At 37.2% G+C, this 13,660-nt stretch overlaps 1 protein-coding gene across 4 annotated transcripts in view; it reads left to right on the top strand.

Annotated features, from left to right (window-relative positions):
* Positions 1-9,795, top strand: part of si:ch211-126j24.1 — an 89,754-nt gene extending 79,959 nt beyond the window's left edge. For all 4 annotated transcript variants that reach the window (XM_087304679.1, XM_087304677.1, XM_087304678.1 and 1 more), the window contains 2 exons: positions 1,489-1,602; positions 3,849-9,795. In XM_087304679.1, the coding sequence (XP_087160805.1) occupies positions 1,489-1,602; positions 3,849-3,964 (230 nt within the window). In that variant the 3' untranslated portion in view covers positions 3,965-9,795. The remainder of the gene's footprint in view (positions 1-1,488; positions 1,603-3,848) is intronic.
* Positions 9,796-13,660: the final 3,865 nt, after the last annotated feature.

The following is a 13,660-nucleotide window of genomic DNA, read 5'->3' as shown; positions in this document are numbered from 1 at the left end:
ATAAACCATGTATCAGTGCACTTCATGTTTCGCCCTCAAAAGCTTTCATCGAAATGACTTTTCTTCACTTCTGGTCACATGGAATGCCCTTAGGGCGGGGCTATCAGTCCTTTAGGGCATGGCTATCAGACATTTAGGGTTGGGCTATCAGTAATTAAGGGTGGGGCTATCAGTGATTTAGGGTAGGGCTATTAGTGTTTTAGGGTGGGGCTATCAGTCCTTTAGGGCGGGGCTATCAGTAATTAAGGGGTGGGGTCATCAGTGATTTAGGGTGGGGCTATCAGTCGTTTAGTGTGGGGCTATCAGTAATTTAGGGTGGGGTTATCAGTGATTTAGGGTGGGGCTATCAGTCCTTTAGAGTGGGGCTATCGGTAATTTAGGGTGGGGTTATCAGTGATTTAGGGTATGGCTATCAGTCCTTTAGGGTGGGGCTATCAGTAATTTAGGGTGGGGTTATCAGTGATTTAGGGTATGGCTATCAGTCCTTTAGGGTGGGGCTATCAGTAATTTAGGGTGGGGTTATCAGTGATTTAGGGTGGGGCTATCAGTGATTTAGGGTGCGGCCATCAGCCCTTTTATGGTGGGGCTATTAGTATTTTAGGGTGGGGCTATCAGTCCTTTAGGGTGGGGCTATCAGTAATTAAGGGGTGGGGTTATCAGTGATTTAGGGTGGGGCTATCAGTCGTTTAGTGTGGGGCTATCAGTAATTTAGGGTGGGGTTATCAGTGATTTAGGGTGGGGCTATCAGTCCTTTAGAGTGGGGCTATCGGTAATTTAGGGTGGGGTTATCAGTGATTTAGGGTGGGGCTATCAGTCCTTTAGGGTGGGGCTATCAGTAATTTAGGGTGGGGTTATCAGTGATTTAGGGTGGGGCTATCAGTCCTTTAGGGTGGGGCTATCAGTAATTTAGGGTGGGGTATCAGTGATTTTGGGCCGGGTTATCATTATTTTTGGGCAGGACTATCAGTTCTTTAAGATGGTGTTATCAGTTAATTAGGGTGGGGCTATTAGTCATTTAGGGTGGAGCTATCAGTGATTTAGGGGAAGGCTATCAACCCTTCAGGAATTTCAGTTCTGGACTCTCAAAGTACAGCAAAACACCAAAAACCATCCATGTGACTTCAGTGGTTCATCTGTAATCATAAGAAGATCCACGAACACTTTTGTGTGATAAAAAAAAAGTTTTAAAAGTTTGTTTGTCAGTGTCTTCACATCAGGTCCCCGTGCAGGTTAACTGCGGGTAAAACAATGCTTGCATGTTGAACTGCACACACTAATGGCAAAATGTTGTGCTCGATGCATCAAGTATTGTGTTGTTTTAAGTCCACATTGTCTCTAGACATACCCTTGTCTACACACCCTTTAGTTTACATACTTTTGTCTAGAAAATGCATCTTAACTTATGATTTGTAAAATATTTGGGCCACAAATTTTTGCCTCTCATATGCTGTTACTGTTGCTTTACGCCTGGTTTATTTCTCCCCTCAGTGATTTTTCTGAGCAAGAAGCCAAAAGAGAAGGATGTGGACTCTAAGAGTCAGGTGATCGACAGCATCAGTAGACTGATCTGCACCGCCAAACATCAGCACACCATGCTGAAGGGTAAACCCAACACTCACACAAACACCCTCACTACTGCACTCAATACTGCCACCCCGTGGTCACTTCTGTAACACCCAGCTGAACCAAGCATAACTCCTTACTTTCAATAAGCAAAACAGTTGCTGTGGTTTTTCATTTAATTATGCTTCTGCAGGTATCAAGTTTTGGTTAAGTCCTTGGAGTTTTTATACCGAGCTGCAATAAAAATAATAATAATAATTCAACAGGTTTAATAAAAAAAACTATAGAAGCCCGTTCCCACCACTAAATAAAAAATAAATAATAAAAAAATACAAACACACACACACACACAGTCAGAATTACTTGTTGTAAAGTCGAAATTCAGAGTTATGAAGTTTGAATTCAGAGTTATAAAGTTTGAATTCAGAGCTATAAAGTTTGAATTCAGAGCTATAAAGGTTGAATTCAGAGCTATAAAGGTTGAATTCAGAGCTATAAAGTTTGAATTCAGAGTTATAAAGTTTGAATTCAGAGTTATAAAGTTTGAATTCAGAGTTATAAAGTTTGAATTCAGAGTTATAAAGTTTGAATTTAGAGTTATAAAGTTTGAATTCAGAGCTATAGTTTGAATTCAGAGCTATAAAGGTTGAATTCAGAGTTATAAAGTTTGAATTCTGAGTTATAAAGTTTGAATTCTGAGTTATAAAGTTTGAATTCTGAGTTATAAAGTTTGAATTCTGAGTTATAAAGTTTGAATTCAGAGCTATAGTTTGAATTCAGAGCTATAAAGGTTGAATTCAGAGTTATAAAGTTTGAATTCTGAGTTATAAAGTTTGAATTCTGAGTTATAAAGTTTGAATTCAGAGCTATAGTTTGAATTCAGAGTTATAAAGTTTAAATTCAGAGTTATAAAGTTTAAATTCAGAGTTATAAAGTTTGAATTCAGAGCTATAAAGTTAAAATTCAGAGTTATAAAGTTTAAATTCAGAGCTATAGTTTGAATTCAGAGTTATAAAGTTTAAATTCAGAGTTATAAAGTTTAAATTCAGAGTTATAAAGTTTGAATTCAGAGCTATAAAGTTAAAATTCAGAGTTATAAAGTTTAAATTCAGAGCTATAGTTTGAATTCAGAGTTATAAAGTTTAAATTCAGAGTTATAAAGTTTAAATTCAGAGTTATAAAGTTTGAATTCAGAGCTATAAAGTTAAAATTCAGAGTTATAAAGTTTAAATTCAGAGCTATAGTTTGAATTCAGAGTTATAAAGTTTAAATTCAGAGTTATAAAGTTTAAATTCAGAGTTATAAAGTTTGAATTCAGAGCTATAAAGTTAAAATTCAGAGTTATAAAGTTTAAATTCAGAGTTATAAAGTTTGAATTCAGAGTTATAAAGTTTAAATTCAGAGTTATAAAGTTTAAATTCAGAGTTATAAAGTTTAAATTCAGAGTTATAAAGTTAAAATTCAGAGCTATAGTTTAAATTCAGAGTTATAAAGTTTAAATTCAGAGTTATAAAGTTTAAATTCAGAGTTATAAAGTTTAAATTCAGAGTTATAAAGTTTAAATTCAGAGTTATAAAGTTAAAATGCAGAGCTATAGTTTAAATTCAGAGTTATAAAATTTAAATTCAGAGTTATAAAGTTTAAATTCAGAGTTATAAAGTTTGAATTCAGAATTATAAAGTTTAAATTCAGAGTTATAAAGTTTGAATTCAGAGTTATAAAGTTTAAATTCAGAGTTATAAAGTTTGAATTCAGAGTTATAAAGTTTAAATTCAGTTATAAAGTTTGAATTTAGAATGATAAAGATTATGGGCTAATGTGCATGTGTCTTTAACAATCTATTCATGGTCAGTTGCCATAACAGGAACCTCATTTATAACTCAAAATTCTGACTTAATATTTAAAAAAACAAATGTATTATTATTCAGTGGCGGGAACGGGCTTCCATAAAAAACAATGTTATATGTAATAAACATGTTCAGAAAAATTAAACAGCCGACACGCAGACATTTGTAGCTCCGCCCTCTTTTGAAAAAGCACAATCTCATTTGAATTTAAAGAGACAGTCACCAGATTTAGTTGAATAAAGTGATATTAATAAATGTAATCTTACTGTACACAGTCAACGAACAAAGCAGCTATTAATAGTCACCATAGTTGTCCTTTACATCTTCAAACATTTTATAAAGAACAACAGCAAATACAATAATCGGAATAATCGTAAAAGACACTGTAAACGTTTAAATAAAAAATAATTTACTTTGTTTTGCTTCCTTTCTCTCTAGTGTCTATTGATGGCGTGGAGTGGCACGACGTGAAGTTTTTCCAGCTAGCCGCGCAGTGGCCGACTCATGTGAAACACTTCCCTGTTGGAATCTTCGGCTACAGCAAGCCAGTGTGAACTTCTCCGGCGGGACAAAACAATGGATTTTCCTGTGGAAATGGTCAATTTGAACGCCTGTGTCCTCGACAGAAACGTTGTTATTGATGTTACTTGTCATTTTTGTTGCTTTGGCGGTGAAAGGAACATCGGCGTGTTTGAAACAAACGCTGTCTTTTGTGTTGAGACCAGCAGCACATGTTGTGGTAGGAATCGTACAGACACGTACGGCAGCTTCAGTTTGCACTTTGTTGGGTTATAGTTTGTTATTATTTCTGTGAAATTTTCCGTGTTGATAATTGTTCTATGTACAATATTATAAGGGGGGGATTTATGAAGTGAGCTTGATTGAAATTTGTACTTGTGTGCGGTTTGGTAATTCTGTGGTAATATTTAAAGGGGCTATATGTTATTAGCCTTGTTATTGGCGACACCGGTGGCCGTTTAAAGAACTGCAGCCGGTCAATTACTTGTACTTGTGCAAACTTAACACACAAGAGACTGACCATGATTTAGAGTCCCAATATACTAATAGTGAAGTTAAAAGTTTGGAAATATCAACTTTGTTTTTCAAGCTAAATGTTATTAGCGACATCGGTGGTCGTTTAGTGAACTGCAACTTACTTGTATTCAATGTACATGAGACGGAATGTGATTCAAAGGCCCAATATGCTAACAGCAAACATTTTTTGCATACAAAGTTGAATTAAATTAGCTAAATGTCATTAACTTAGTTATTAGCGACACCGGTGGCCATTACATGAACTGCAACTTACTTGTACTTGTGCAAACTTAACGTACATGAGACATGATTTAGAGCCCCAGTATGCTAACAGCGAAGACCTTTTACTTAAAAAAATGCAAAATATTAAATTTTTTAATAAGCATTATGTCATTAGTTTGTTATTAACAGGAGCGGCTAATGGAGCAGACAATTTTGCTTCAATTTTTAATTCATGCAACAATATAGTAGTTCGACCAACATTTGAAGTCGCTGCTTCTTCCTTAACTGTTTTCGAGTGTAGCAGTGTGTGTCCAATGCTTTTTTTTCTTCTATATTGAGCCTTGTTATTAGCAACACCGGTGGCCATAAAGGGAACTGCAGCTGGTAACTTGCTCGTACTTGTGCAAACCTAATGCACTAATGACCAAACGTGACTCAGACCCCAATATGCTAACGGCAAAGATTGTTTACTTAAAAAGTTGGAAATATCAACTTTTTATACAAGCTATAAGTCATTAGCTTTGTTGTTAGTGGTGGCGCCATCAAGCGGCTAATAAAGTAGATGTACTTTTTAGGTCTCCTCGAAGTTGACTCCAATTTTTAATTCATCCATCATTCGTCCGTTTGCCCAACATTTGAAGTCGCTGCTTTTTTCTGAACTGTTTCGAGTGTAGCAGTGCAATGCACAAGAGACCCAACGTGATTCAGAGCCCCAGTATGCTAACAGCGAAGAATTTTTATGTAAAAAGTTGAAAATATCAACGTTTTTAATGAGCTTTAAGTCATTAGTTTAGTTTTTAGCGACACCGGTGGCCATTAAGTGAACTGCAACTTACTTGTACTTGTGCAAACTTAACACACATGAGACAGAACGTGATTCAGAGGCCAAATATGTTAACGGCGAAGATCTTTTACATAAAAAGTAAAAAATATAAACTTTTTTTGATAAGCATTATGTCATAAGCGTTTTAGTGGGGGCGCTAATGAGAACTATTTTACTTTCATTTTTAATTCATGCAACAACAATTGAAGAAGCTACTTCTTTCTGAACTGTTTTCGAGTGTAGCAGTGTGTCTAAAGTTTTTTTTTATCTTCTATATTGAACTTTGTTATTAGCGACACCGGTGGCTGTTAAGTGAACTGCAACTTGTAACTTGCTTATTATTGTGCAAACTTAACACACAGGAGACAGAACGAGATTTAGAGCTCCAATATGCCAACAGCGAAGTTCTGTTATGTAAAAATGTGAAAATGTCAACTTTTATAATTAGCTTTACATCGTTAGCTTTGTAGTTAGTGGGGACGCCAACAATCGGCTAATAAAGTAGATGCACTTTTTAGGTCAGTCAGTATACTAGTTTTTACAACATTGCTGCTCCTTCCTTAACTTAAGTTTTAACTGTAGCAGTGTGTCCAAAGCTCAACTTTCTTCAATATTGAGCTTTATTACTAGCGACACCGGTGGCTGTTAAGGGAACTGCAAGCGGTAACTTGCTTGTACAGGCTTATAATACAAGACACTGACCATGATTCAGAGCCCCAGTATACTAACGCAGATCTTTCTCGTAACATGTTGGAAATATCAACTTCTCATACGAGCTATGTACCATTAGCTTTGTTATTAGTGACACCGCTGTATGTTAAATGAACTGCCACCAGTTTTTGCTTGTACTTGCGTAAACTTAACGTACAGGAGACTGAACACAATTCAGAGCCTCAATATATTAACAGCGATTATCTTATAGGTAAAAATTGGAAATATCAGCTTCTTAAAAAGCTATATCTGATTAGCTTTTGTTATTGGTGACACCGGTGGCCACTAAGTGAACTGCAGCCAGTGGAATTTTTGCGTAAAAAGATAGTTGGCAATACCTTCTCATCGATATACTGAAACAGGAACATCCAGACGCCGTCCATGCTGCTGAGAGTGACTGAAATATTTTCTGCACCTTTTACTCTCCCGCCTTTTACTCTGTAATTCACCAGCATCATGTTGAGAGAGTAGGCCAATAAAATTACACGTATGAAATTTTGATTATAGAGTATATTTGAAACTATAGATTATATTGTCCTAGATATGTGAGACTAACGCCTTTTATTTGCATGACACATTGAGGTAATATATATATATATCGGCAGTAAAAAGGGATTAATGCATAAATATTTGTACATATAGCCCCTTTAAAGAAAAAGCTTTCCAAAAATCTGAGTTCTTATTGAACTCGCTAGTCAGATGACCGATTTGTCCGAGAAACAGATCTTTATAGCTCTTAAATTTCATTTTGTGCCAGTTCTCATGTCTTTGAAATTAATTTTTGGATTTTAATGTGGGAGGGGCCGCGAGACAAGTGGGAGGAGTTTGAATACAAGTGGGAGGGACAGCAAGTCATGTGGGAGGAGTTTGAATACAGATGGGAAGGACTCTGAGACAAGTGGGGAGGTGTTTTAATACAAGTGGGAGGGACCTCAAGACAAGTGGGAGGAGTCTGAATACAAGTGGGATTATTATTTGCGACACTGGTGGCCGTTTTTGTGAACTGTAGCCAGTAACTTGTTCATACTCATGGAAACTTAACGCACATGAGGCCGAAGGTGATTCACAGCCCTAATAAACTAATGCCGACAATTTACGTAAAAAGAAGTTAAATCTTGGAAATGTCAACTTTTCGAATAACCTGCATGTTTTTAGCGACACCGGTGGACTTTAAGTGAACTGCAGCCAGTAACTTGCACTTGTGCAAACATAAAAGTTTAAAGTTAGCGGTTTCCTTGAATTACAAGGAGAAGTTTGGATGCGAGTGGGAGGAGCTGTAAAGCCAGCGGGAGGAGTTTCAACGCAATTGAGAGCTAGTGGGATGGGTTTGAATACTTTTGGGAGGGGCTGTGGAACGAGTTGGAGGGGTTCGATACATGTGGGAGGAGTTTGAATGCAGGTGGGGTTATTATTTGCGACACCGGTGGCCGTATAGTGTTGTTCGTACTCATGTATTCAATTTAACGAACAGAAGACCTAAGGTGATTCACAGCCCCAATTAACTAATGGCACCAATTTACGTAAAAAGCAGTAAAAATTTGGAAATATAAATTTTCGAATAACCTGTATGTTATTAGCGACTCCGGTGGGCTTTAAGTTAACTGCAGCCAGGAACTTACTTGTACTTGTGCAAACTTAAACATTTTGCGATAACAGTTTCTTTAAATAACAAGGATGCAAGTGGGAGGAGCTGTGGGCAAGTGGGAGGAGTTTCAATACAACTGGGAGATGCTTTAGAACCAGTGGGAGTGGTTTAAATTTTATTTTAAATATACAAGTTGGATTAATATTTGTGACACCGGTGGCCGTTTAGTGAACTACAGCCAGTAACTTGCTTGTACTTGTGCGAACTTTATTTTTTGGGGTTAACAATTTCTTTAAATAACAAAGAGGAGGAGTTTGCAAGTGGGCGGAGCTGTGGTGCCAATGGGAGGAGTTTGAATACACTTGGAGGGGCTATGAGGCAAGTGGGAGGGATTTGAAAACAATCGGGAGGGGCTGTGAGACAAGTAGGAGGGGTCTGTATACATGTGGGAGGGGCTTTGCGATGAGTGGGAGGGGTTTGAATACAAGTTGGATTATTATTTGTGACACCAGTGGCTGTTTAGTGAACTGCATCCAGTAACATACTTGTATTTGCGCAAACTTACATTTTTTGGGTTAACGGTTTCTACAAATAACAAGGAGGAGGAGTTTGCAAGTGGGAGGAGCTGTGGTGCCAATGGGAGGAGTTTAAATACACTTGGAGAGTCTGAGTTGATAAGTGGGAGGGATTTTAATACAACCGGGAGGGGCTGTGAGACAAGGGGTTTGAATACAAGTAGGAGGGGCTTTTGACAAGTGGGAGGGGTTTATTGAATGATTTTAGCATAGCTGTGAATACTAAAGGGCACATCCTTTAAACTTAAGCCAGATGAACCCTTTTAGGATAAGAAAGTGAGTATATATAACAGTGCTTTATAATTATAGCCATGCCGGCGGGGAAGGGAACACGTGTGGATAAATGTGGTGCTTCAGGTTTTCTTGTGCGAGAAAGGGAGATCTGGGTTTGTAAAATGCTTTAAAAAGCCCTTTAAATGGTTTTGTTTGCTGTTCGTGCGGTGGTGTGAGCGGATTTCTTTCACTTTTGACTCTTTCTAGCTGCCATGTGTGATCATTCACTGCGAGTGTCTTTGTGCGCTGAAAACAGGGTCCAGTTACTGCCAGCTAATAAGGGCTCATCATGAAGGATTGTGAGGATGAAAACAGGACATCTTGTCTGACTTTTTGTAGCTCTTTTTGTGGTTGTTGTTTTTTTCGAAGTCCCTTTACGAAAATGGCCTGTTTGTAAATACCGCGTGAGGGTGGGAGCAGCTTTACCTGTGGTTGTTTGTGTCCGTGTGAAAGAGATATTCAGTATTATTTCCATTCGGTGAGTTACAGCTTGTGGCGTTCTTTTTACAGCCAAGATATACTTACACTGCGCATTAAATAGATGTTTTTCGTGTCTTTCAAGAGTATCGTTCTTTTCCATGTACTACTTTTTGTACTCTTTTGTTTAACTGAAGTGGGCTGCTGAGGGTAACCCGACCGTTTCGGGGCCTCTGGTTGTTTTTAAGCACTACTTTTAGGTCAACGTCAGACGAGAGAACGCTAATATTTGATGGGTCTGTTTTAAAAAGCAGAGGTTTTTGCACAAAGCTTACTTTTAAGTTGGACAGTATTGATTCTGAACGAACCACTGAGGAAAGCTTCTCTTGGATTCTGTGTGTACAGTATACTGCCATTTCATATCCTTTATACTGGTTTGAATTGTCATACGAATACTAAAATGATTTGAACCATGGCTGCGTTGTGATTTTTTAACATTTACTATTAGTGTTTGTTTTTTCTATTTCCCTTTTTAAAGGAGTTGAGCTCTTTTATAGACTTGCTTTTGTTTTCGTTTCTTTCTTTTTGGTTTGTTTTCTGACATGTAAATGAAACTGAGACAGTGAACCGGTGTGTTCTGTTGTGGAGTGCACAGACAAAAGTAATATTAGTTTTATTTTGTTTTCAGATTTGATAAATACCTACTGGAGGATTGTGCAAATAAATGACAAATAATACAAATACTTCTGTGTTGTTTGCTTGTGCTTTTTTTTAATCCAACCTAGAGATGTCCAAACTAGAGCCTGCGGACCACAATTGGCAAAATAGTAACCTTTGATTTGGCCCGCCAGAGAAGAGATGGGCGAATGCCTCAAACGGAGATCATCATTTCTAATTTTACATAACCCTTTTGTTTGTTTGTGTAACTGTTGAGCTACAAAAAAATGCAAAACTGTGAATGTGAATTAATCAGATTTTTAAAGGGTCTTGAAACCCTAAAACACTTACCGTACGTTCACACCGAAAGCAGCGAGAGCGCCAAAGTAGCCGGAAGTCATTCGTTTTCAATGAGAGCTGGTGCATCTTTAACTGTGTGGGTGTTGTAGAGAGTTGAAATCAAGTCAACTTAATGGTAATGAGCTATGACGCGGTTCGGCAGCAACCAATCAGAATGTAGAAGTCCACTCCTTGAGAGGAGTTCAGAGAACACAGACCTGTGAGCTTTAGTTCTGACCACAGTTGTTCCCAAGCGTTTGGTTATTGCGGTCACCGTGTCTTCAATTATTTGCAAAGTCTTCTTACAGGAACATGCATTAAATAAGTTACTGGCGAGTTACTGATGTGCATTAATGTTATTATATATATTTTTCTTTAAAAAGAAAGAAATGTCATGCGACAGTACACAACAGAACTGCTGCTTCAGGATATTTCAGACTTATGGACACATCAAATAATGAAGTGGAGCAAAGCCACGCCAAACGCAACTTGATCTTCTATTGTTAAATGAATTTGATAAGAAGTGCGCAACATGTTCACGCTAGAAACTCTGTATTATGCAGGAATGTAGCTGATATGCTGCAACGGCTAAATACAAGATCAATGTAGTGGATTTTATTACTCGCCGCCAGAGTTGAAGGCAGACATCGTTGTCACCAAGGCGGCCTGGGCGCTATCGGTGTGAAAGCACAGTTAGGGTATTACTTTTTGTACTTTTTTTGTTTAATTGACGCGGGCTGCTTAGATTTCCCTGCTGAAAAATCCAGCTTAAACCAGCCTAGGCTGGTTGGCTGGTTTTAGCTGGTCGACCAGGCTGGTTTTAGAGGGGTTTTGGCCACTTCCAGGCTGGTTTCCAGCCATTTCCAGCCTGGTTTTAGCTGGTCAGGCTGGAAAATGACCAGCTAAATCCAGCTAAACACCAGCTTGACCAGCCTAGCCAGGCTGGGAGCTCCAGCCAAAACCAGCTATGTCCAGCTTAAACCAGGCTAGTCAAGCTGGTTTTAGCTGGATTTAGCTGGTCATTTTCCAGCCTGACCAGCTAAGACCAGGCTGGAAATGGCTGGAAACCAGCCTGGAAGTGGCCAAAACCCCTCTAAAACCAGCCTGGTCGACCAGCTAAAACCAGCCAACCAGCCTAGGCTGGTTTAAGCTGGATTTTTTAGCAGGGTTACTCAACCGTTTTGGGGCCGCTGGTTGTTTTTGAGCACTACTTTTAGCTTTTAGGTCAACGTCAGACGGTTATGAAACCCTAAAACACTTATATAAAGTGTTTGATGTTTGATATATATATATATATATATATATATATATATATATATATATATATATATATACACACACACACACACACACACACACAGTTGAAATTAGAGATATTAGCACCCCTTTGAAATTTTACATTTTCTTTCTACAACAACCCAAAATGAGCGAGTTTGAGCCACTTGTACATTCAGGAAGTGTATTATTTATTTATTTATTTTTTCATTGTTAGTGTTGAGACATAAAATACTGTTTGGGTTACTTATTTAGGTGTACATATTTTATTTGTATTTTTTGTGTGACCACCGATACAAAGAATCATCTATAAGGAATTTTGCACAGATGTTTTAAAGAACAGTGTTGGAGGTTTAACTCCCCTTTTCATCTCATATTTACGAAAAACATTTAAAGTTCTAAAGCAGCTAACCCTGAAAAAGCCGTGGCAGTGTCATTAGAAACTGAATTGGAAATGGCCTTATTTTAATAGATCAGTCGTGAACTGAGGTGGGCCGGTAGAAACTCCAGGGCTGAAAAGAAGTCCCACTCCGGCCCTGAGCACAGCCAAACAGATGGGTTTTCAGTCTTGATGTGAATGTGCCTAGTGAGTGAGGTACGAATCACTTTGTAATGAATGAGCTGATGATTAGGATTCTTAGAGGAGAGTTTAAAGTTAGTCCATATAGACTCCCAATTTGTTCATAATGGTATTATCATAATTCTACTTTTAGTAGATAAATGGAATAAATTATCATGGCTAAAAAAATTAAATAACTGAAATAATGGAGCATTAAATAACATTGACATGCCAGATTTCAGCTGTCATTTTGTTTATACCAGCTTTCCAGTCACCTGCACTTCTGTGTTTTACCAGCAGATGGCTGCAGAATCAAAGATAATCGTGACGACATCAGCAAAACATCATCATGATCAAGAGGTTGCATGGGTTTTATTCGAACACTTCTCTGTTTATGAATGCAAGCAGCGAGATTACTGATCACAAATAAGTAAATAGTAGGCTAATGAGCATCAACATTAGGATCAAGGATCATAAAAGGAAGCAAATATGTGCATTTACTTTTTAACGAAGTAGGCTATACAAACTCAGCTCCAACGTGAAGCTAAAATAGATCAATACACTAAAAAGCGTTGAGTTGTTTATTTAACCCAATGGTTGGGTAAGACATATGGTGCTTTGTTGAGTTATTTTTTACCTTTATTAGGTTATTTATTCAATAACTCAAAACTAGTTGGGTTAAAAATTTGAATTTTGAAAGTCAACTGATTTAACTGACACTGAACAGCTGTATTAATATGTGTGCGTAATGTTGTTTCGCATTATAACCCTGCTGAAAAATCCAGATTAAACCAGCCTAGAATGGTTGGCTGGTTTTAGTTGGTCGACCAGGCTGGTTTTAGAGGGGTTTTGGCCACTTCCAGGCTGGTCAGGCTGTGAGATGACCAGCTAAAATCAGCTTGACCAGCCTAGCCAGGCTGGGAGCTCAGCCAAAACCAGCTATATCCAGCTAAAACCAGGCTGGAAATGGCCAACTCTAAATCCAGCCATGACACGTAATGTAAAAACAGTAATTATACCCAGTATTATTCATATTATTCATTAAAAGATCTATTTTTCTATTTTACTAACGTCAACCTCATCCAAACCCTTACAATAAAGTAAAAATGGTAATTATTCTGAGTATTATTCATATTATTGATTAAATTATCCTTAATTGTATTTTATTAACGCCTACATCACACTAACCTTAAATCCAGCCATCACAAGTACAGTAAATACAGTTATTATACCTAGTATTATTCATAGTATTGATTATATTATCCATTAATTGTATTTTATTAAAGTCTATGTCACCCTAACCCTAAATCCAACCATCACAAGTACTGTAAAACACTAATTATACAGAATATTATTCATATTATTGATTAAATTACCCATTTATTGTATTTTATTAACGTTTACTCCACCCCAACCCTAACAAGTACTGTAAAAACAGTAATTATTCCCAGTATTATTCATATTATTGATTAAATCATTCTTTAATTGTATTTTATTAATGTTTACCTCACCCCAACTCTAAACCCAACCATCACAGTAATGTAAAAACAGTAATTATTCCCAGTATTATTCATATTATTGATTAAATGATTCTTTAATTGTATTTTATTAATGTTTACCTCACCCTAAACCTAAACCCAACCATCACAGTAATGCAAAAACAGTAATTTTACCGAGTATTATTCATATTATTTATTAAATTACCTTTTAGTTGTATTTTATTAACGTGTACCCCTAGCCCAAACCTAAAACCAACCTCACAGTAATGTAAATAAATAT

Source organism: Danio rerio, chromosome 22 (genome assembly GCF_052040795.2).
Source record: "Danio rerio strain M-AB ecotype USA chromosome 22, GRCz13ab, whole genome shotgun sequence".
Classification (NCBI taxonomy): Eukaryota; Metazoa; Chordata; class Actinopteri; order Cypriniformes; family Danionidae; genus Danio; species Danio rerio.
This window is presented reverse-complemented; position numbering and strand designations above follow the sequence as displayed.